The sequence below is a fragment of the Ranitomeya variabilis genome, chromosome 2 (assembly GCF_051348905.1).
Source record: "Ranitomeya variabilis isolate aRanVar5 chromosome 2, aRanVar5.hap1, whole genome shotgun sequence".
Lineage (NCBI taxonomy): Eukaryota > Metazoa > Chordata > Amphibia > Anura > Dendrobatidae > Ranitomeya > Ranitomeya variabilis.
In genome coordinates, this window is record NC_135233.1 from 352330670 (window position 1) to 352355505 (window position 24836).

General features: G+C 43.5%; 1 protein-coding gene across 1 annotated transcript in view; it reads left to right on the forward strand.

Annotated features, from left to right (window-relative positions):
• LOC143805867 (cytochrome P450 2F2-like) overlaps positions 1-15228 on the forward strand; it is a 64754-nt gene extending 49526 nt beyond the window's left edge. The window contains exons 5-10 of the mRNA XM_077285599.1: positions 390-550; positions 2016-2192; positions 2573-2714; positions 2796-2980; positions 3076-3217; positions 12941-15228. Of these exons, the coding sequence (XP_077141714.1) occupies positions 390-550; positions 2016-2192; positions 2573-2714; positions 2796-2980; positions 3076-3217; positions 12941-13137 (1004 nt within the window). The 3' untranslated portion in view covers positions 13138-15228. The remainder of the gene's footprint in view (positions 1-389; positions 551-2015; positions 2193-2572; positions 2715-2795; positions 2981-3075; positions 3218-12940) is intronic.
• The last annotated feature ends 9608 nt before the right edge of the window (positions 15229-24836 follow it).

Below are 24836 nucleotides of genomic sequence, written 5' to 3' on the forward strand. Positions count from 1 at the left end.
AGAAAAGAAGTCTTTTTCCCTGTATGAGTCATCATTAGAACTACAATTCTATCACTGCAAAGTCCCTGGCTGAGGAGGAGTGGAGCAGCTTGGTCAGGAGTTGAAGAGGGGAATGACTCATGCAGGGAAAAGAGACTTCCGGTTTCTACATTGAGCAGAGAAAATAGAAAAGAGAAGAATTAACTGGGTTGAAAGGCAAAAATGAGCAATTGTAAGTACCCAGTGCAATGTAACATGATTGCAATATGTTAAGAGCATAAAAATGTGAGTGTTTCTATAAATAAAGCTTAGTTCTAGATCTCCACACAATTAAGTGCTCAATTTAAAAACCATGACCGGATTCGTCTGTGCTCCTCAAGCTGGCGATTTACTCATTTGTTTGTCTTTAGGATCACCAATAAATCCAAACTACCCAATGTTACGTTCTGTGTCTAATGTGATATGCTCTGTGGTGTTTGGTAGCCGGTTCGAATATGAGGATAAAAGCTTCCAAAAAGTTGTGAAATGTATTCAAGAAATCTTCCATATTTCAAGCACACGCTGGGTAGTAGTAAGTATTAACGCAGAAATTTCATCTACTTCACAATTATGATTTAACTCTAATACACCCAAGCATAGCCTCTGTGCACCATTGTTTGGAGCCGCCGTACTAATGGTTCATTGCTACAAATGGGTCATTTGTGCCAAAATGTATTGCAGACTAGCTGATATTTCCGATATTTCCATAACTAGAGCAAACGAGGAAAAGGAACTATTTTAAAATGTTTTGTTGGTATGGATGGTAGCAGTGATTGACAGGGAATATTAGCAGAGCCTAATAAGTCAGCATATACTACATACTGTGTCAATCAATACCTATTCACAGCTAATATAGCAAGTGGATGCTCTAAATTTATCACAAAATGCTACCTTATTGGCTACTTCAGTCCCAGAATCATTCACTCCCTTCATGACAAGCATCTTTAGTACTTATTAGAATCCCTATGGCTGTTATAACCTGCTGCACACGTGATGCATAGCCAGACACCAACTTTTGGCAGCATTCCTGAGGAATCTTAGCTCATTTCTCTTGAGCAATGGCCTCCAGTTCAAAAACATTCCTGAGTCTGTTTTCGCCAACCATCCTCAAAATCGAACAAGGATTTTCTATACTGTTCAAATCAGGCAACTGCATAGGAGACATTGAACACACACAAAAAATGACATACTATTTGAGTTCACTTATGTAAACTTGAGAATTAGACCAGAAGGTGTTGCCATCACGGATTCATTGCCAAATTGCCAACCAGGTCCGACATTGGCTTCTTAAGGCTCACATATATAGTGTTGCAGCACAGTGGCTCAGCGGTTAGCACTGCAGCCTTGCAGTCCTGGGTTCAAATCAGTCATCATATGCAGGGAAAGATGTGCGCTTGATGGGCAGGGATGCAACTTTTGACGTAAATATACATCAAAGGTCATGAAAGGGTTAAAGAACAAAAGCCTTAAATTATGGATTCTGTTACATTTCCTAAAACTAGTGTAATTGAGCTCTCAATGTCTTCAACAATTTTTAAGCTGACAACGTCCTGTCTAATTTTTTTTAATGAATAAGGCTAATAAAGCTAATGCAAAACACAGTTATTAAAGATAAATATATAGATATAAAATGTATAAATGTTGATCAATGCAAGATCTAAAATATTAACTATAATAAAATAAAATGTTAGCCATAACTTGTTTTCCACTTTTTAATGCATCAAGAATTGCTCTTGTAAAAATGGCTGTTCTCCTCCTGCTGGGATTAAACTACTTAGGAAATTCCCCTTAAAAAAAACAGATTTGCTTGTTCTTTTAGCTGGAACAAGCTCCAACATGTCCCATTCTAAAAAATGCCAGGATTCGGGGGGGCCTATTGTAAGTCCTGGCAGATATCTGTTGATGCGATGTCATTGACGCTCCTCACCTCCTGATGTGGAAGCAAACATTGTGGAAACAACCCTTTGAACTAATTTAGTCATTGTTCTTTTTTCAAGCTTTATAACATATATCCGAATGTCATGAAGTACATACCTGGACGTCACCATACACTTAAGGCAAACTTTACCGTCATGGCAGACTTTATCAAGGAGAAAATGGAGAACAATGTAAAGACTTTCGACAAAAATAACCCAAGAGATTTTATCGACTGTTACCTGATTAAAATTGAGAAGGTACAAAATCAAACAAAAAACAACAACTTTCAATCCACATATTGTGAATCAATATTTTCTATAATTGAGTACATTCTATATATGGGCAGTACGGTGGATTAGTAATGAGCACTGTTGATTTGAGGTGCTGGGGTCCAGGGTTGAAATTCCCCCAAAGAAAACATCTGCAAGGAGTTTCTTTGTTCTCCCCATGTTTGAGTGGGTTTCCTCTGGGTTCTCCGGTTTCCTCCCTCACTCCAAAGACATACTGATAGGTCATTTAGATTGTGAGCCCCAATGGGGATTGTGATGATGAGGTCTGAAAATCATTGTAGAAAGTAATGGTGCTATAAAGTGATTAATAATATATTCTCTTCTTTGTATTATTTCTTCAAACTCAGGAAGGGAAGCTTAAAGATACTATCTACAATATCAATAGTTTGGTAATGAATTCATTAATCTTATTTTTTGCTGGGACAGAATCAGTAAGCGCTACCCTGAGATTTTCAATCTTGCTTCTTATGAAATACCCCAGTATAGCAGGTATGCAACTAAAGCCAATGAAACTGCGAAAGCCTGTGTAATATTATGAGAAATTGAATATAAAATGCAATTTTCTTATAGAAAAGGTCTACAATGAGATCGAAAATGTAATTGGCCAACGTCCACCAAATTATGAGGACAGATTCAATATGCCGTACACAGAAGCATTTATTTTCGAGGTCCAGAGATTTGGTGATGTGGTTCCATTGGCTCTTCCTCATGAATTGACCATTGATACTGAGATTCGCAATTATAAATTTAAGAAGGTAAAAACCAACTTGGGCTAAGAAAAAAATTAAAATTAACAATCATAATACAGAATTTTTTTTAAACGCTTTTTTTCTATTTGTCTAACCTCAAGGGAACAATGTTCACCTCGGTTCTTACTGGCGTACACAATGACATGACCGAGTTCAATAACCCTGAGATATTTGACCCCAAAAACTTTTTGGATGAAAATGGGAAACTTAAAAGGAAAGAGTCCTTGATGCCATTTTCTGTAGGTGAGGATGCAATTGAACTAGATTGTGAAGCCTTTTTTAGTGAATAACTGGCTTTTGCTAACGCTAAGTACACACTGCAACTGTGCTAATTGCTAAAGGTCAGTACTCAGGAGCATTTTCAAAAGTATACTACACTCACCGGCCACTTTATTAGGTACACCTGTCCAACTTCTTGTTAACACTTAATTTCTAATCAGCCAATCACATGGCGGCAACTCAGTGCATTTAGGCATGTAGACATGGTCAAGACAATCTCCTGCAGTTCAAACCGAGCATCAGTATGGGGAAGGAAGGTGATTTGAGTGCCTTTGAACGTGGCATGGTTGTTGGTGCCAGAAGGGCTGGTCTGAGTATTTCAGAAACTGCTGATCTACTGGGATTTTCACGCACAACCATCTCTAGGGTTTACAGAGAATGGTCCGAAAAAGAAAAAAAATCCAGTGAGCGGCAGTTCTGTGGGCGGAAATGCCTTGTTGATGCCAGAGGTCAGAGGAGAATGGGCAGACTGGTTCGAGCTGATAGAAAGGCAACAGTGACTCAAATCGCCACCCGTTACAACCAAGGTAGGCCTAAGAGCATCTCTGAACGCACAGTGCGTCGAACTTTGAGGCAGATGGGCTACAGCAGCAGAAGACCACACCGGGTACCACTCCTTTCAGCTAAGAACAGGAAACTGAGGCTACAATTTGTACAAGCTCATCGAAATTGGACAGTAGAAGATTGGAAAAACGTTGCTTGGTCTGATGAGTCTCGATTTCTGCTGCGACATTCGGATGGTAGGGTCAGAATTTGGCGTAAACAACATGAAAGCATGGATCCATCCTGCCTTGTATGGAGCATCTTTGGGATGTGCAGCCGACAAATCTGCGGCAACTGTGTGATGCCATCATGTCAATATGGACCAAAATCTCTGAGGAATGCTTCCAGCACCTTGTTGAATCTAAGCCACATAGAATTGAGGCAGTTCTGAAGGCAAAAGGGGGTCCAACCCGTTACTAGCATGGTGTACCTAATAAAGTGGCCGGTGAGTGTATATCATAGGCATTTTCATTTACAGCAGACTTCAGTTTTAAATACAGAGAGACAAGAAACAACAAATTCCATGTGGTGATTTTTTTCTAACAATGGGTTCACGGTGGCACTGGGTGTACACCATCCATATGACATCTGTATGACATGCTTATGCAATGTATTTTTAACATCATCTTTGACATACTGTAATCTGTATGTAATTTAAAGCTAGTATTTTAACTAATAAATCAATCTTATATAAAGATATAGATGAAATAGATAGAGAGATAGCTGTCAGATATTTATCAAGCTCTGTGGAGCTTTTTAAGAAATAAATGAAAAAAAAAATGGTGTGGATTTCCCCCTATTTTTAATGTCCAGCTAAGGGAAAGAAGACAGCTGTGAGCTGGTCTTATTATACTGGGAAGGGGCCAATAATCATGAAGCTTCCTAGCCTATTAATATTTTCTAACATCTGTCTGCTTGGTCTTTACAGGCTATGAAAAATGGGGGACCCTAAAAAAAAGAGATGGGATCCCCCCTATTTTTAATAACCAGGAAAGACTAATCAGACAGCTGTGGGCTGATATTAATAGGCTGGGAAGGTCAATAGATATTGTCCCCTTCCAAGCCTAATAAGACCATTAGATGCACCAATTCTAGCGCTTAGCCTTGGCTTTTCCAAATTGCTCTGGTGCGTTGGCAATTGGGGTAATGGTTTTGGGGTTGATGTCAGCTGACATCAAGCCCAGGGGTTAGTTATGGAGAGACATCTATCAGATTATGACATAAGTAAGGTTGGCACAGTTCAGTGGCTGTGAACTACGATAACCTTACTGATGTCAATGCTCGGCACAGCAGCTGGGTACTTGGGCTACACAGCTTGAGAACCTGCAGTGGCTGCAGCTCCAGTCTATGAATCTTTGTTCTCTGAACGGGTCTCCATAGACTGACTGAAGCCTGGGATTCTTGTGGGACCTCCATTTGGATAACTTCGGACCCTGTGGATTATTATTTCTTTTTATGGTAATAAATGGGTAAAATAGGGAATTTGTTAGTGCTTTTTACAAATAAAGGATTGTATGTGTGTGCATTTCCTTCTTTTGACTACTGGGTTAGTAATGGGAGTGTGTTATAGATACCTCTCCATTTCTAACCCCTGGGATTGATGTTATCAAACATTACACAGCTGATATCAACCCAAAACTTGATTGCCAACATATCAGGGCATTCAGGAAGAGCCAAGGCTAAGAACAAGAATTCTTGCATCTTATGAATGCTCCATTTCTTGGGTGGCTGAGGGCTGGTCTTATCAGGCTGGGAAGGAGACAATATCCATGGACCTTCCCAGCCTATTATCAGCCGGCAGCTGTCTGTTTAGCCTTTGCTGGTTATTAAAAAGCGGGAACCCTACATAATGTTTTTAGGGTTCCCACAATTTTAATAACCAGTAAATGCTACTCAGACAGCTGTGAGCTAATATTAATTGACTGGGAAGCTCCATGGTTATTGGCCCCTTACCAGACTTCTAAGACCAGCTCACAGCAGTCTGTTTTTCCATACCTGGTTATTAAAAATAAAGGGGACACACACCATTTTTTTAAATTTACTTATTTCTTTATTACCTATTTACAAGTTCAGAAACTACACACACGAAGCACTGATTATATATCTCACTGACATATTTCTATCTATCGGGGTTATGAATTTACTGTACGTGACTGATGAAATATCAGGTTTCCTTTGAGATGTGTTCTTAAAAATTGGATGCCACATGCATGGTCCATGTGCCATGCAAATTCTTTTTTTCTGCAACCATTGAATTACATTGGTGAGTGCGATCTGAGTCTCGCAGGCAATCGCAGCATGCTGAGATTTTTTTTTCATTTTTTTTTCCTCCAAACGAGCTGAGAAATTTGCAGATGATCACTGACTCATTTACTAACACTGGTCAGAGTGCAGCGCAATGTTTTCCCACATTGCACACGTGCGATTTATACGCCAAGCGCTAAGGCTACCCATATTATCCAAGTGCTTTTGCGGCGCCCCCGCACCGCCGCAGGGCCGAGGGGGTACCCGGAGCCGGGCCTCTAGTTCTCAGTCTCGGGGTTGTCACGGTGGCTAGACCCGGTCCGTGGCCCTGTCCGTCAGTGGGGGACGTCCAGTGTAATAGGTGGTAGTAATGGTAGCGATGGAGCGGTGCGGTTGTGGGGTGTAAGTCGCGGTAAATAACGAGGACACCAGGTTGCAGTCTCTTTACCTCTTTACTGGAGATCTCTGAGTCCTCAGTCCAGAACACGGTTCACCAGGCTACGCAAGTCCGGCCGGTCCAATGGCACCTCCAGAGTTCTCCTCACAGGTGGAAATCTGTGCCTTCCTTCTAGCGCTATGTGTTGTAGTCCTTCCCTGCTGTGCTCACGGAAAGTAACCCCACAACGGTTGTGTCTGTTTCTTAAGTTCCCTCACAACTCGATTTGATGTTCCTCTGTAATCCACCCCTTCCCTGTATTCAGGTTGGAATGGCACCCGTTTGTCAGGTAGGCCTGGAGTTCTTCCGGGACCCTAGAGTCGCCCCTCTCCCGCAATTGCCCCCCAAGACTTCATAGGTGATATGTGGTAGACAGCCCGCCTGAGACCGACTGTCCTGCCGCTGTTTGGAGTATGGCTTGAAGCTGTATTCTAATCCACTCCCTCGGCGTTCCGGCCACCGGTATTGCGCCTCAGCAGGGTGCTGCCTCTTTCAACAAAACCCCTGCTGGTATGCTCCTTCTGCTTGATCTCGTTTCTCACTCAGCACAATCTATCTCGCTTCTAGTCCTTTCTTGAGTCCCGCCGCTTCCAGGAGCCTGCGCGGACCCGTTACGTTCTTTCAATGCCAAGCCTCTGCCAGGATCCCACCCCTGGCAGAGACCCTACAGTCTCTCCCTTCACAACACCCCCTGCCACAGGGTGTTGCTCCGTTCAATCCCGTCAGCGTTCTCTTCTAACTTCCTGCCTGACCCCCAGTTTACCCACTATGGTGGGGAGTGGCCTAATGAATAGCACCCTTAGCTCCCCCCGGAGGCCCAGCTGTGAAACATATTGGTGTCTGTGATACCTGATTGGAGGAACTCCTTCGGTGCCATCGAACGTACCATGGCTCCCCTTAGCGGCGAAGCCACAGCACTGCAACGACCAGGACTCTGGGGCGCTGCACTCCCCCCTGGTTAAACACAGTACTCCGGGACTGGGAAGAAAAACAACAATACAGATTAGCAAAAAGACATGCAATTTTGTTGAGTGCAAAACGATAAGTATACTTGAACAGGCTTCCCTTTATGGGAGGTGAGGACACTTTTAACGTTACAAACATGGTCAACATTATAAATTACAGGCTATACATAACTCCTGTTACCCAACCGGGTATTCTACTTAGTGCAAATTCTGGAACAATAAATTAACATTGCCTTTAAGAAACATACACTCTTAGTTTACCAAAGGCCTTCCTATAATCACATTACAGGGTAAGGTAACTTCACATTCTCCTACTTTGAACCTGCAGGACCGCCTGTCCCTATGGCACCAGACCTACTGCCTCTCCTTTCTTTTACAGGACCGCCCCGTTCAGCCAGGGCCTACTGCCTTTCGCTACTATACATAGTATAGACATAACATTCCTTTCGTTTAAAGAACTCTGAGCCCGCTCTACTCGGCTCCTTTAAGGACTCACTCTCTAACCCCTACGGGTTCGCCTTCTGTCCTTAGTAACAAAGTAACTTTCTATGGGGACGCAGGGTTGACCTTCTATCCTCACCTTCATCATTACTTCCTTACTTTCAGCTATGCAGATCTCTATCTCTACCCCTACGGGCTCTCTGCATCTTTTCTTTCTGCAAAACATTATTTAGATTTCACATTTCAACAAATTCAACACATATAACTTAGCATGTAAAACAGTTACATTTCTTTTTCAAGCTTCATTATCACATTACTGTTCTGCAACAGTATCTTTCTCAAGTTCAATTTCACACATCCCCTTTAAGAGGGGACCAAGTCTTTCTGAGGTAGCTCGTCTTCTCAGCCTACCAGCCCACGCAAAGGTTCCGGTATGGTATCTTCGCAAAGTGTCTTTAACTAGAACTGGTAGGAAAGGTATCTTCACAAAGTGTCTTTGGCTCAAACCAATAGGGCAAATATCTTCGCAAAGTGTCTTTGGCTAAAACCAGTAGGGAGCACCTTTAAGAAGGTGCAAACTATTTACAAAAGAAAGTTCGAATCATGCACAGTCCATGATTTCTGCAGTTTGTGTAACTTGGTGCAAAACTTCAAGAAAAAGAAAAACAAACAAAGGGGATCCCGGGTCAACAAAGGGATCCATTAACCCTGGACAGGTTTAGCAGCAACTCAAAAGAACAAACAGTAACTATTTACATTTTCATGGTATCGAGGTTTATTCTTCTTCTGGTGGCTTGGATTCCTGAACCCCGGCCACTGTAGCACGGACACCAGCGGCAAGCTCCGCTGGGACCACCTGGTCGCCTGCTGTCTGAATTTGAAGCCTAACTCTGTCGGCAAGTTCAGGAGCTGCTACAAAGCGTACAGTAGAAACAGTAACAAGGTCTGGCAGCCCGGGATTGACCACAGTTGGGGCCACAGGTGCCATTCTCTCAGACTCGTATCGCTGAACTTTCCGGGCACGCCATCCTTGTGTGTTCCAGTGACGGGTATACGTCACCTGATCCCCCTCCCGGAGTGGTTCACCTTCTCGATCACAGCAGGGAGTCTCCACATCGTAGCCGGCAACGAAGATGCCAGTAGGTAGACCCGACTCCCAAATGGAACCCCACCCCTTCTTTGGGTGGAATGCCGCCACCGTCCCTCGCCTGACAGCATCTGTCCCATCATAGATCATTTTTTTGCCCTGCAGTTCCCGTTTTTCAACTTCAGTGCGCTGCCCCCAATGCTGGAGCACGCATTGTTTGTATTGGTCCCAGGTAAGTATCGCAATAGTGAGACCTTCCATTGGAATCCCATCCTGCTCGACCCAGGGAACATCCCATCGGAACATCACCCCTCCTGGGTCCATTTCTATGGGCTCTCCCCACCTGGTTGGCAATGGTGGTAACAACTTCCCCAACGCGCCGGGGGTGAGAACCGCCCGGTCGATTGTAAACGCGGGGTTACTGTTGTGGGGAGGATCGGTCGGGAGAGCAGAACCGTCCAGGGGAGTAGGGGCGCCGCCCATACCTGCGCCTGATGTGGTTCCACCGGCGTCGCTCTGGTCCGTTAACGAGTCTGCTGCAGCCCTGACCGGGGCTCCTCCAATGGGATGCTCGGACTCCGCTCCGCTTGCTGTGGTTCCTCCTCCTCTAACTCCAAGGTCGGGATTGGTGGACGTAGCTTCGCTGTCGGATCCGCAGGCTTCCGGTCCATCTCCGGTGAAGAAAGGCAGGCCTGAACCGCTTCTTCCTCGCTCAGGCACTCGCCGTTCATCATCGCCGCCTGATAGTCGGTGGCAGTGCATGCACCTGACTCCGCCATTTCTCTGAGGTCGGGCTTCTCCGTCACCAGCCTCTCGCCGTTGCATATCAAGGGGTGTTTCTCTTCTGCTTTGGGGCAGGTCATTCCTCTGCAGCCAGAAGTGCAGGGGGCGGTAGCCATTTCTCGCGCCACACTGGGAGTCTCCGCCCATAACACGCCCTCCTTCCCCTTGGGTGTAGCAATGGCGGCGCCTTTTGGCGGGAACTTTTGGCGGCTAATGGCGCAGCACAGTCTTACAATAAAGTACAGTCCAAGCACAACAAATCACAGTCTCTAGGCACACATGACCTGATTCTTCAGGCTTAAGTAGATCCTGTTCGTGACGCCAAGTTCTGCGGCGCCCCCGCACCGCCGCAGGGCCGAGGGGGTACCCGGAGCCGGGCCTCTAGTTCTCAGTCTCGGGGTTGTCACGGTGGCTAGACCCGGTCCGTGGCCCTGTCCGTCAGTGGGGGACGTCCAGTGTAATAGGTGGTAGTAATGGTAGCGATGGAGCGGTGCGGTTGTGGGGTGTAAGTCGCGGTAAATAACGAGGACACCAGGTTGCAGTCTCTTTACCTCTTTACTGGAGATCTCTGAGTCCTCAGTCCAGAACACGGTTCACCAGGCTACGCAAGTCCGGCCGGTCCAATGGCACCTCCAGAGTTCTCCTCTCAGGTGGAAATCTGTGCCTTCCTTCTAGCGCTATGTGTTGTAGTCCTTCCCTGCTGTGCTCACGGAAAGTAACCCCACAACGGTTGTGTCTGTTTCTTAAGTTCCCTCACAACTCGATTTGATGTTCCTCTGTAATCCACCCCTTCCCTGTATTCAGGTTGGAATGGCACCCGTTTGTCAGGTAGGCCTGGAGTTCTTCCGGGACCCTAGAGTCGCCCCTCTCCCGCAATTGCCCCCCAAGACTTCATAGGTGATATGTGGTAGACAGCCCGCCTGAGACCGACTGTCCTGCCGCTGTTTGGAGTATGGCTTGAAGCTGTATTCTAATCCACTCCCTCGGCGTTCCGGCCACCGGTATTGCGCCTCAGCAGGGTGCTGCCTCTTTCAACAAAACCCCTGCTGGTATGCTCCTTCTGCTTGATCTCGTTTCTCACTCAGCACAATCTATCTCGCTTCTAGTCCTTTCTTGAGTCCCGCCGCTTCCAGGAGCCTGCGCGGACCCGTTACGTTCTTTCAATGCCAAGCCTCTGCCAGGATCCCACCCCTGGCAGAGACCCTACAGTCTCTCCCTTCACAACACCCACTGCCACAGGGTGTTGCTCCGTTCAATCCCGTCAGCGTTCTCTTCTAACTTCCTGCCTGACCCCCAGTTTACCCACTATGGTGGGGAGTGGCCTAATGAATAGCACCCTTAGCTCCCCCCGGAGGCCCAGCTGTGAAACATATTGGTGTCTGTGATACCTGATTGGAGGAACTCCTTCGGTGCCATCGAACGTACCATGGCTCCCATTAGCGGCGAAGCCACAGCACTGCAACGACCAGGACTCTGGGGCGCTGCACTTTCAGTGCCAGACTGTATGGGGTAACTCCATAATGACACATTTTCAAAAGGACTTACAGATATGGTGCATTTCAGGGATGTCTGAATAAATTTGGTTGGAACGGAATTCTACAAGAATTTTACAAAAATTTGCATTTGACAAAATGCACATTTTTCTTGTAGCTTGATTCCAAGCAGATTCAGTAAAATTTTCTGAACTTTTAGGGACCATCAAAAAATTCCTTATACTCATTTACCACTTGCCTCTGGCCCCTCCACTCCTCACCATCATATGTACAGTCCTTATTGAATCTTTTGATCTCCACCGCTCACTATTAAATCCTCAGGATGCTCACTCTGTGCTAAGACTTCTAGCTCTGATGGGGACAGGGACAGTTCTGTACAATCATGCAAAACGTTACAACATCATTAGAGGTGAGCGATAAGGTGACTAAAAAATTTTTTTTGGTTGCCTTTTGATGGTCCTTTCCATTTCAGACAATTTTGAATATGACTGGAGTCGAATTTTAAATAATCTGCATTTTGGAGAATGCTAATTTTTGAAAAATTAAATTAGAATTAAATTCCAACAGACCGTATTAGTTCATCTCTACACTGCACCATATTTCAGTTAACCCATGTGAAAATGTGTGAATGAATTGACCTCTGGGAGTTGCCATTCCCCTTGAAATTATGGAGTTTTCAGTCTGCAAATTGCCTCTTCAGTGAGGAAGAGAACTAGAACTCTGGTGCCAATTACTGGAAGAAGCAATGCTAAAAGTCGATATGAGATGCAACACCCCAAAACACTGAAAACTGAGATTCTGGTTTAGTTTTATTCTAAGTCATGGGGCAAGGCTCATTAAAGGGTTGATAGTGACTTTTATTTATGGCTACTTCCAATAGGTGGCATTAGAGTTCAAGTCCTTTTCCTCTCTGAAGAGACAATTTGCATATTTAATTTCCCAGAAGAGCATTGCAAGGCTTAAAACATCCACACATTGGAATGCAAGGCTAGGTATCTTGCTCTCCACAAGGAAATTTTAACCCCTTGGATTTTATACAGTTTAGCACTGCCAGCACTTGGAAAATTTGGATGGCGTAAAAGAGTACTCTTTTAATAAGGGCAATGGTAACAGCCAATTTTCAATGGATTCATACATTTTCAAGTATAGTAACTAAATTAAGGCACAGTCCTTAAATGACTCAGAATTGTAAAAAGAGGTTTTCCCCATTTAAGATTTGTTCCCATCAAATTGAATAGTAATCACTTGGATGTATCGTAACTTTATACTCTGTGAGGATCTGACCTTTGAGACCACCATCAATCTGGATAATGAATGTCTTATCACTGTGTCTCCTTAACTATTTTTCCCTACACAACAGCCACAGAGTTTGCAGAGAACAACCTCATGCCCCTATTCAAATGAATAGGACTAGCTGTGGTTCCCCTGGTCATTAGAAGGGGATGCAATGCTAAGACATTCTCAGGATTTGGTGGGGTCCCACAGTTCAGACCAAAAAGAGGCCATGCACAATAGCGATATGCCATCACTTTAAATAAGGACATGGTTTGTAGATGATTGGTGTGAATATGCTGAATTTTTGGTTATCACTGGAGGGATCATTAGACAACCCCCCAAGTATGGTATTACATGGCACCTATTAAAATCAATGTTCATATATTTGGAGATGTTTATTCACAAATATTTATTTTCCAGGTAAGAGAGTTTGCCCGGGCAAGAGCTTGGCAGATATGGAGCTTTTCATTTTTTTAATCACACTTCTGCAGAACTTCACGATCAAGTCACCAGTGCCATCCGAAAAGATCTCTGTGGCTTCAGTGGGAAGTGGGCTAGGACATGTTCCTCCCAGCTTTGAGATATGTCTTATACCCCGTACATGTTCTCAGGAATAATATAGCGTGTATTTGTCTTAGAGATTGTGATTAGGAATCCATGCATGAGCGGGTAGCAACTTATCTGTAAGAAAGAACTGCAATATTTCAAGTACTCAACAATATTAGGCTACATATTCTGCATCATTGTATGAAGTACACACTTGCTTGAGGTTAGATGGAAGGGACCATTTTGTTGCAGATACAACACCATGCATCTCCGGGAACTCTTCGGGGGCTGTCTCAGTTATCATAGCTCAGCCCAATTCTTCAGAATGGAAATAGGCTTCTACACTTAGGACAGCCCATGGATAAAACAATGGTGATGGTAAAAAGAGGTCAGACAGATATATTTAAAGTAATCAAACCCGTTTAAGAGTTTAATAGTGTTGGGTCTGTGTTGAGCGTGAGGTAGTAAATAGTCCAAAATACACTCCCTAAAATCTAACATGCAAAACAAAAATTCAGAGCTACTATCGGAACCACAGATGGTACTGCTGTCAGGGGCGTATGCAAAAAAAAAAGCAAAACTCTTCTGCAGACTGTTACCCTTCCACTACCAACCATTTGTTTCTATGGAAGCTATAAACTCTTACATAACATAATAGAACCCTATTTGAAAGGCAAAAATGAACAAAACTTGTTCCCAACATGGTGCCTAAATTTTATATACGGTAAATACTGTGTCTCCCCGAAAATAAGCTCTAGTATGATTTTTGGAGTATGTTTGAAATATAAGGCCTGGCTACAGCAGTCAGGGCTGGTGTTAGGGGGGAGTGGCAAACTGGGGAATTGCTCAGGGCCACTACTATCTTAGGGGCCCTCAGGGCTTCTATTCCAGGGTTAAGACTGCTTGAGGACTTTTGGTGACAGCATTGTCATGTGGCCATGTCCTTTAACTACAGGAGTCTAGAGGAATTGAAGGAGACAGGATGGTATGGACCATATTTGCAGGGTGTATATACATGTCTATGTGCAGTGTGTATATGTATACATTTGTACATGCAGTCTGTGACGACTGTTATGACCCCAATGGCAGAGGGTCTCAAAAGTACATACCAAGTCTGCAAACATAAAAAACCAGCTCATAGGGCAGTGGTAACTGGGCTAACCGTATATCTAATCCTAGCACCACAAATAGCAGCAGCCGGGGAACGTGCCTACGTTGGTTCTAGACGTCTCGCGCCAGCCGGAGAACTAACTAACCCTAGAAGGGAAAAGATAGACCTTTCTTGCCTCCAGAGAAAAGACCCCAAAAGTTGGATACAAGCCCCCCACAAATAATAACGATGAGGTAAGGAGAAAAGACAAACGTAAGAATGAACTAGATATTTAGCAAAGAGAGGCCCACTGACTAATAGCAGAATATAGTAAGATGACTTATATGGTCAGCAAAAACCCTATCAAAATTTCCACGCTGGATATTCAAGAACCCCCGAACCGTCTAACGGCCCGGGGGGAGAATACCAGCCCCCTAGAGCTTCCAGCAAAATCAGGAATCACATTTAGTACAAGCTGGACAGAAAGTAAGAGCCATACAAATAACCAAAAAACAAGGAAGCACGACTTAGCTTAGTTTTGCAAGAACCAGGACCAGCAGACAGGAGCAAACAGAAAGGATCTGATTACAATGATGCCAGGCACTGGACTGAGAATCCAGGAAGCTTATATAGCAACACCCCTGGACTAACGACCCAGGTGGGTGCCAAACTGAGAAAGACAATCCCAGAGTCAAATCACCAGTGACCACAAGAGGGAGCCAAAAAAGTCTAATTCACAACAGTACCCCCCCTTTAAGGAGGGGTCACCGAACCCTCACCAAGACCACCAGGGCGATCAGGATGAGCAGCGTGAAAGGCACGAACTAAGTCGGCCGCATGCACATCAGAGGCAACCACCCAGGAATTATCCTCCTGACCATAGCCCTTCCACTTGACCAGATACTGAAGCCTCCGCCTGGAGAGACGAGAATCCAAGATCTTCTCCACCACGTACTCCAACTCGCCCTCAACCAAGACCGGAGCAGGAGGCTCAACAGAAGGAACCACAGGTACAACGTACCGCCGCAACAAAGACCTATGGAACACGTTGTGAATGGCAAACGACACCGGAAGATCCAAGCGAAAGGACACAGGATTAAGGATTTCCAATATCTTGTAAGGACCGATGAAGCGAGGCTTAAATTTAGGAGAGGAGACCTTCATAGGAACAAATCGAGAAGACAGCCATACCAAATCCCCAACACGAAGTCGGGGACCCACACCGCGGCGGCGGTTGGCAAAACGCTGAGCCTTCTCCTGTGACAACTTCAAGTTGTCCACCACATGATTCCAGATCTGCTGCAACCTATCCACCACGGAATCTACCCCAGGACAGTCAGAAGGCTCCACATGTCCCGAGGAAAAACGGGGATGGAAACCAGAGTTGCAAAAAAAAGGCGAAACCAAAGTAGCGGAACTAGCCCGATTATTAAGGGCAAACTCAGCCAACGGCAAGAAGGTCACCCAATCATCCTGATCTGCAGAAACAAAACACCTCAAATAAGCCTCCAGAGTCTGATTAGTTTGCTCCGTTTGTCCATTAGTCTGAGGATGAAAGGCAGACGAAAACGACAAATCAATGCCCATCTTAGCACAAAAGGATCGCCAGAACCTGGAAACAAACTGGGATCCTCTGTCAGACACAATATTCTCAGGAATGCCGTGTAAACGAACCACATTCTGAAAGAACACAGGAACCAGATCGGAAGAGGAAGGCAGCTTGGGCAAAGACACCAAATGGACCATTTTAGAAAAGCGATCACACACCACCCAGATGACAGACATGCCCTGAGACACCGGGAGATCTGAAATGAAATCCATGGAAATGTGTGTCCAAGGCCTCTTCGGGACAGGCAAGGGCAAGAGCAACCCGCTGGCACGAGAACAGCAAGGCTTAGCTCGAGCACAAGTCCCACAGGACTGCACAAATGACCGCACATCCCGTGACAAGGAAGGCCACCAAAAGGACCTAGCCACCAGATCTCTGGTGCCAAAAATTCCCGGATGCCCTGCCAACACCGAGGAATGAACCTCGGAAATGACTCTGCTGGTCCACTTATCAGGAACAAACAGTCTGTCAGGTGGACAAGAGTCAGGTCTACCAGCCTGAAATCTCTGCAACACACGTCGCAAATCCGGAGAAATGGCTGACAAGATAACTCCCTCTTTAAGAATACCAACTGGTTCTACGACTCCAGGAGAGTCAGGCACAAAGCTCCTTGAAAGAGCATCAGCCTTCACATTCTTTGAACCTGGTAAATACGAGACCACAAAGTCAAAACGGGAGAAAAACAATGACCAGCGGGCCTGTCTAGGATTCAGGCGTTTAGCAGACTCGAGATACATCAGATTTTTGTGATCAGTCAAGACCACCACACGATGCTTAGCACCCTCGAGCCAATGACGCCACTCCTCAAATGCCCACTTCATGGCCAACAACTCCCGATTGCCAACATCATAATTCCGCTCAGCAGGCGAAAACTTCCTAGAGAAAAAGGCACATGGTCTCTTTACAGAGCAACCAGGGCCTCTCTGCGACAAAACGGCCCCTGCCCCAATCTCAGAAGCATCCACTTCAACCTGAAAGGGCAGTGAGACATCAGGCTGGCACAAAACAGGCGCCGAAGTAAACCGGCGCTTCAACTCTTGGAAAGCTTCCACGGCTGCAGGAGCCCAGTTAGCAACATCAGAACCTTTCTTGGTCATATCCGTCAAAGGTTTAACAACGCTAGAAAAATTAGCGATAAAACGACGGTAGAAGTTAGCAAAACCCAAGAACTTCTGAAGACTTTTAACTGACGTGGGCTGAGTCCAATCATGAATAGCTCGGACCTTGACTGGATCCATCTCCACCGCAGAAGGGGAAAAAATAAACCCCAAAAAGGGAACCTTCTGTACTCCAAAGAGACACTTTGAGCCCTTAACAAACAAAGCATGCTCACGCAAAACCTGAAATACCATCCTGACCTGCTCTACATGCGAGTCCCAATCATCAGAAAAAAACAGAATATCATCCAGATAAACAATCATAAATTTATCCAGATACTTCCGGAAAATATCATGCATAAAGGACTGAAACACTGAAGGAGCATTAGAGAGCCCAAAAGGCATCACCAAGTACTCAAAATGACCTTCGGGCGTATTAAATGCAGTTTTCCATTCATCTCCCTGCTTAATGCGCACAAGGTTGTACGCACCACGAAGATCTATCTTGGTGAACCACTTGGCACCTTTAATCCGGGCAAACAAGTCCGACAACAGAGGCAAAGGATACTGAAATTTAACAGTGATTTTATTCAGAAGCCGATAGTCAATACAAGGTCTCAAAGATCCGTCCTTCTTGGCCACAAAAAAGAATCCCGCACCAAGAGGGGAAGAGGATGGACGGATATGCCCCTTCTCCAGAGACTCCTTGATATACGAACGCATTGCGGTATGCTCAGGTACAGACAGATTAAATAGTCTTCCCTTTGGAAATTTACTACCTGGAATCAAATCTATGGCGCAGTCACAGTCCCTATGAGGAGGCAGAGCACTGGACCTGGACTCGCTGAATACATCCTGATAATCAGACAAATACTCAGGAACTTCCGAAGGAGTAGAGGAAGCAATAGACACCCGCGGGGAATCACCATGAATTCCCTGACAGCCCCAACTTGACACAGACATTGCATTCCAATCCAAGACTGGATTATGGGTCTGTAACCATGGCAGACCCAAAACGACCAAATCATGCATTTTATGCAGAACAAGAAAACGAATCACCTCCCGATGTTCAGGAGTCATGCACATGGTTACCTGTGTCCAAAACTGCGGTTTATTTTCCGCCAATGGCGTAGCATCAATACCTCTAAGAGGGATAGGATTTACCAAAGGCTCAAGAACAAAACCACAGCGCTTGGCAAATGACAGATCCATAAGACTCAGGGCAGCACCTGAATCCACAAACGCCATAACAGGGTAGGAAGACAATGAGCAAATTAAAGTCACAGACAAAATAAATTTAGGTTGCAAATTACCAATGGCGACAGGGCTAACAACCCTTGTTAGGCGTTTAGAGCATGCTGATATAACATGTGTAGAATCACCACAGTAAAAACACAACCCATTCTGACGTCTATGATTTTTCCGTTCATTTCTAGTCTGAATTCTATCACATTGCATTAAATCAGGTGTTTGTTCAGACAACACCACCAGAGGGTTAGCAGTTTTGCGCTCCCGCAAACGCCGGTCAATTTGAATAGCCAGCGCCATGGAATCATTCAGACTTGTAGGAATGGAGAAACCCACCATCACATTCTTAATGGCTTCAGAAAGGCCATTTCTGAAATTTGCGGCCAGAGCACACTCATTCCACTGAGTAAGCACGGACCATTTCCGAAATTTTTGGCAATACACTTCAGCTTCATCCTGGCCCTGAGAAATAGCCAGCAAGGCTTTTTCTGCCTGAATTTCAAGATTGGGTTCCTCGTAAAGCAATCCGAGCGCCAGAAAAAACGCATCAATATTTGCCAATGCCGGATCTCCTGGCGCTAGCGAGAAGGCCCAATCCTGAGGGTCGCCCCGTAAGAAAGACATAACAATTTTAACTTGCTGAGCTGAGTCTCCAGATGAACGGGGTCTCAGAGATAGAAACAATTTACAATTATTCCTGAAATTCCTAAACTTGAATCGGTCTCCAGAGAATAGTTCAGGAATAGGTATTTTAGGTTCAGACATTGGACTACTGGTAACAAAATCTTGTATGCCCTGCACACGAGCAGCAAGCTGATCCACACTTGTAATCAAGGTCTGGACATTCATGTCTGCAGCAAGCACAAGCCACTCAGAGGTAAAGGGGAGGAACAAAGAGAGGAAAAAAAAAAAAAAAAACCTCAGAATTTCCTTTCTTATTATCCCACTTCTGCAATGCATTAAACATTCAACTTAGGCCTGGCATACTGTTATGACCCCAATGGCAGAGGGTCTCAAAAGTACATACCAAGTCTGCAAACATAAAAAACCAGCTCATAGGGCAGTGGTAACTGGGCTAACCGTATATCTAATCCTAGCACCACAAATAGCAGCAGCCGGGGAACGTGCCTACGTTGGTTCTAGACGTCTCGCGCCAGCCGGAGAACTAACTAACCCTAGAAGGGAAAAGATAGACCTTTCTTGCCTCCAGAGAAAAGACCCCAAAAGTTGGATACAAGCCCCCCACAAATAATAACGGTGAGGTAAGGAGAAAAGACAAATGTAAGAATGAACTAGATATTTAGCAAAGAGAGGCCCACTGACTAATAGCAGAATATAGTAAGATGACTTATACGGTCAGCAAAAACCCTATCAAAATTTCCACGCTGGATATTCAAGAACCCCCGAACCGTCTAACGGCCCGGGGGGAGAATACCAGCCCCCTAGAGCTTCCAGCAAAATCAGGAATCACATTTAGTACAAGCTGGACAGAAAATAAGAGCCATACAAATAACCAAAAAACAAGGAAGCACGACTTAGCTTAGTTTTGCAAGAACCAGGACCAGCAGACAGGAGCAAACAGAAAGGATCTGATTACAACGATGCCAGGCACTGGACTGAGAATCCAGGAAGCTTATATAGCTACACCCCTGGACTAACGACCCAGGTGGGTGCCAAACTGAGAAAGACAATCCCAGAGTCATATCACCAGTGACCACAAGAGGGAGCCAAAAAAGTCTAATTCACAACAGACGACTTAAATTATATTTGAATAAATGTAGATTTTTTTTGTTCAAAAATAAATGTGGAGTGTTCATAGAAAAGAAAATAATACATCCCTTGAAAATAAGCCCTGATCCATATTTTGGAGCAAAAAATAATATAGCGGAATGAAAATCCAGCGAAGCGGCAGGTGTGCACGATAAAATCCAAATTTATTATAGAAAAATTAACTAAAAGTGCATGGGAGTTTGAATATGACTGAGACCTACGCGTTTCATCTCCTTACTCATGGAACTATGAGTAGGGCTCCAAGGAACTGAAACGCGTAGGTCTCAGTCACATTCAAACTGCCATGCACTTTTAGTTCATTTTTCTATAATAAATTTGGATTTTATCGTACACACCTGCTGCCTCGCTGGATTTTCGCTCCTCTGTTTTGCCTCAGCCGGTTCCAACTTGTCTGTGAGAAGCAACCAGCAGGATCCATGCTGCAACTTGGGTGAGCTGACTCTCCTTTCCCATTTACCCCTCTCTAATAAAAAATAATATAAGACATTGTCTTATATTCGGGGAAATACAATTCAGCAAATAGATGACATAAGGCTGCAGTAAGGTCATATTATAACTCTTCATTTTATAATCATTACGTCACACAGGTGCCCAAAATAGATTGCAACAGGTTATATTATAGAGGTTTGTCAGATAGTATCGAAGGTTCATGGGCACTGGCCATTTGCCTGTATATTATCGCACAATTCTTCATTGCTTCCAATGTTATAAGTCATATAGCTATGATTTTTGTACTAATATAACAGATATGGTACAACTTTTACATTTTGTGTCTTTTTTTGTGATGTTACGTAATGTGTGTGTTCTCAAAATAAAATCCCCTACGTTCTCTATTTATTGTGTCATTTTGATGTTTGTGGTGTGCAGTGCCATGGATTTCTACACTATTCTATAAGAGTAATGGCAACTTCTCATTTGTTCAATCCCGTTGCTCAAAAAAACACAATTATGTGGTATAAGGTGTAGTATCTTTATTTGTGGAGAGTGACATGCCAATGTAAGGAGACTTTTAGGTCATGTAATACTCCTCTGAGCAATTAAATATGCAAATTGCCTCTTCAGAGGAGGACTTGAACTCTAATGCCACCTACTGATAGTAGCATCCTAAAAATCAATATTGACCCTTTTAATGAGCGCTGTCACATGACTTAGGTTAAAAGCCAAACCAGAATCTCAGTTTCCAGACACGTGTTTCGGGGTGTTGCTCCTCCACAATGCAAAGCATGAGATCTGATTTGGTTGTATTAGAGGCCACTATGTACTTTTTCAATTCAAGTATGTTTTCAAGTAGAATAAAATACTAATAGTAAAGCTGATATTCACCAGCTTTAGGAACATCCAGTCCTGATAATTTAACCAACGCAGGACTCGCATGCTGCCCCTCACATCTGGCCACTGTCTGTTGGCAATTATTCGCTGCATGCACTGCTTAAGCAGACTTTTTGGGACAATAATCTGTACTGGATGTTCCTAAGGCTGGTGAATATATACGTTACTATTTGTATTTGACTTGACGATAAACTTGAATTTGAAAAAGATATGGAAGACTTTTGGTGCTTCTTACATATTATTTTATAGGTTTTACAGTGTGGCCACTAATTTAATGACACTGCTATATAGTGGTGACTGAGACACAAGCTCATACCAGATTGTGCCGTTACATACAGAAAACTTGACACAAAAAATTATTTATTAAGTGCAAATATCACACCATTATTTTGAAATTCAGAACCATGGACAGTGCATGTTATATAGTTTGCATCACTGATTAACTTACTAATTGTTTCCACTTGTTATTGAGGTTTAACGGTATTCTTAAAATACAAAAAAGTATAATAATAACATTTAAAATTCTTTAAATAAAAAAACTTAAAGGAATTTTCCTTTTCAGAAAATCTAAGTTCTCCATTTAGATATACCATTACTTATGTGCTGCTCTGCCACTTCTGTGTTGGAAATAATTGGTAGTCTCAGCATAAATCTGGGATAAACTGACTCTCCTTTTCCTTCTCCCTAAGTCTGTCATTTGGTTATTAAAAAACAGGCCACATTTTACTCCCCATCCCTGGATCCATCCATCCATATCTGAAATTGCCTTCAGTGCTGACTATGCAAATAGCTTTTTTAGCGATGAAGAAGACTGGAATTCTAGTGCCACCTATTAGCATATTTAAAATCCTACTTGAACATTGCATGGCCTATAAGTCTCTTTACACTGACTTTGCATTCTCCACAAGGAGAAACTATACCCCTTGGACCCCTGCCAGATGTCTCTCACCCAGTTAAATCAGTTCTCCTGGTTTGCAATGATTAGGGTCAAATACCCAAAAATGTGTCCAGTATGGCTTCTTACCGTAAGTCATGTGGCAAGGCCATTAAAAGGGTCAATATTGACCTTGAATGATTGCTACTTCTAATAGGTGGCACTAGAGTTCCTGGCCTCCTCAATGTAGAGGCTGTTTGCATAAAAAATGTGTAATTGTAATTAATGCTCCCACCACTGTGAATATCCTGCACTTTTCCCACAGTGCTTTATCACATCTTCATCCTCTTCTCTCTGTAAAAGCCATGTGTGTACCTGATGAAGGTCATAGTTAATGACAAACATTGTGTACTCGTACACTCACTTTTGGATTGCAAATACATTTTCTATTATCTCATATTATCTATATTCGTGCCTAGACAAGGAAAGACTAGAGCAGCACAATATACTGGGAAATATGTGGAAAATGGACATTTTGGGAGAATGAACTGTTTTATTAGGGACAATCAGCAACCATCATTTTCATCACCACAACATGAAGGATTACACAAAGAATTGACACCAACAATCCAAAAAGGTTATATAATATAGCAGGGGAGAACATACCATAACCTATGCAACTACACAGGGGCCCAAGAACTAAGGAGACCCACTTCTATCTCTAAAGCAAGTGGAATTGTGCATTATGATGATCCATTGGACCGAAAAGTACCCAAATATTGTTCTTTCACAGGGGATTGAGCCATCTGCTATCCACCGAGGATAGTCCTGCCAGCATAAGTCTGCAGCTGTTGTATCATACAGCATTTAATGCTTGGTGTAATTGGTTTGACAACCACTATAGCCAGGTTTTTTTTATAGTTTATTCTAGAGACTGGAGGTTCAAAGTAAATCTTGGAGGTCTCCTTTTCACATGGTGATCTGGACAGTTTTTTTCCATGCTTCATGCATTGATGTCTTAGAGTGCCGCTGTGTGAACGCAGCTTGGGGTCCCCTTTTCACAACCAAATGATCATTACAATAGGCCTAGGAAGCAGAGCAGATTGGTCATGTTTTAAGGGAGTTTCATCTGGGAAGTCAGAGATTCAGATCACAGATCTCGGAGAACTAAAGGAATCTGTCTACATCCATAGTGCTGGACTTGGCAGTCAGCTAAGTTTAATTCAACAATTTTACTTAATAATTATAACAATATGGAACATGTGGAATATATACAGTATACGTAGAAAAGTATTGTGCCTCCTCCAGATTACACCTACAGGAGCTTAGATGACCTCTTGTTCTTTATCTATAGAAATTAATATGAAGTTGTTATTACAGCTTCCACTTTTGTGGGAAAACTTTCTACAAGATTTTGGAGGTGTCTGTGGAACTTTTGCCTCTTCATCCAGAAGAGCATTTGTGAAGTCAAACACTGATGTTGGGGAGAGGCCAATCTCATAATCTCGATTCTGGTTCATCCTAAAGTTGTTGGATGATGTTGAGGTCCAGGCTCTGTGCTGCCGGTCATCTTTCTATTTATACATCAAACTCTCGCAACCATGTCTGTATGAAGCTTGTGCACTGGGCACGATCATGAGGGACAGAAAAGGGCCATAACCAAACAGTTTGCACAAAGTTGGAAGCTACAATTATTCACAATGTGTGTTGAAGCATTTGGATTTCACTGCCCTGACAGCAACACCATAGTATTATCGTTTCTCCACCAAACAACAGGCACAATGCAGTCAAGTGGGTAATGTTCTCTCAGTAATTACCGAATCAGAATTCATCCATCAGATGTCAGATAGAGAAGTGTGATCCATTACTGCACAGAACACATTTCCTCCAGAGTCCAGTGGTGGCGGCTTTATATAATTTCCTCCTTTGCTCGGCCATGAAGCTACCGGCAGGAGCACAGTGCTTGTACTAAAGTCAGCGGTGCATTGGTGGCTTTTCTGCCCTTAGCGTTCTGCCCCCGCTCTGTAACATTATGTGGTCTCCACTTCATGGCTGAGTCTCTGCGGTTCCTTCCACTTCTCAATAATATTACTCACAAGCGATAGGAAAGATTTATGAAGGAAGAAAAGCCACGAGTGGACTTGTTAAATCGCCAATTGCATGCCGTTTCTGAGTAATCTTGCTGTCTCCCACCTTGCAGAAGCAATTCTTAGGTTAGCTAGCTTCTACATATCTGTTCTTTAGCTTGATCTGTTAGTGAAAACTAAAGCATTAGGCAAAATATCATTCAAACATATGAAGTCCTTGGATAACCTCAATAACATCAAGAACATATGACAACAGACCTGAAAGAGTCTGTTGTGTAATGTCTGACTTATTACTGTATTTCTGTTTTTTGAGAAAATGGCATTTTGGCTGAACATTTATAGCTCGGAGCAAATACGTGTGAGTCCAGTAGCTGAAAATTACTTAAAGTTAACTATTGCATGATCAAAAGGTATTCATAAAAGAAATAAATAAATAAATGTAAATACAGGATTTTGGGGGATTATGTGTCTTTTTATCTTCAAAATAAAATTAAGAAAAATTAGTTAAACAGCATGCATAACCCAAAATGGTAAACATAGAATGCTGTTGTGTAAAAAATAAGGCTTTATTCAGTCCCAAAAACTAAAAAGAAGTAAAAAAATAATTCTCATCTGATATAGCAAGAAAAGAAAACACTTTTGGTA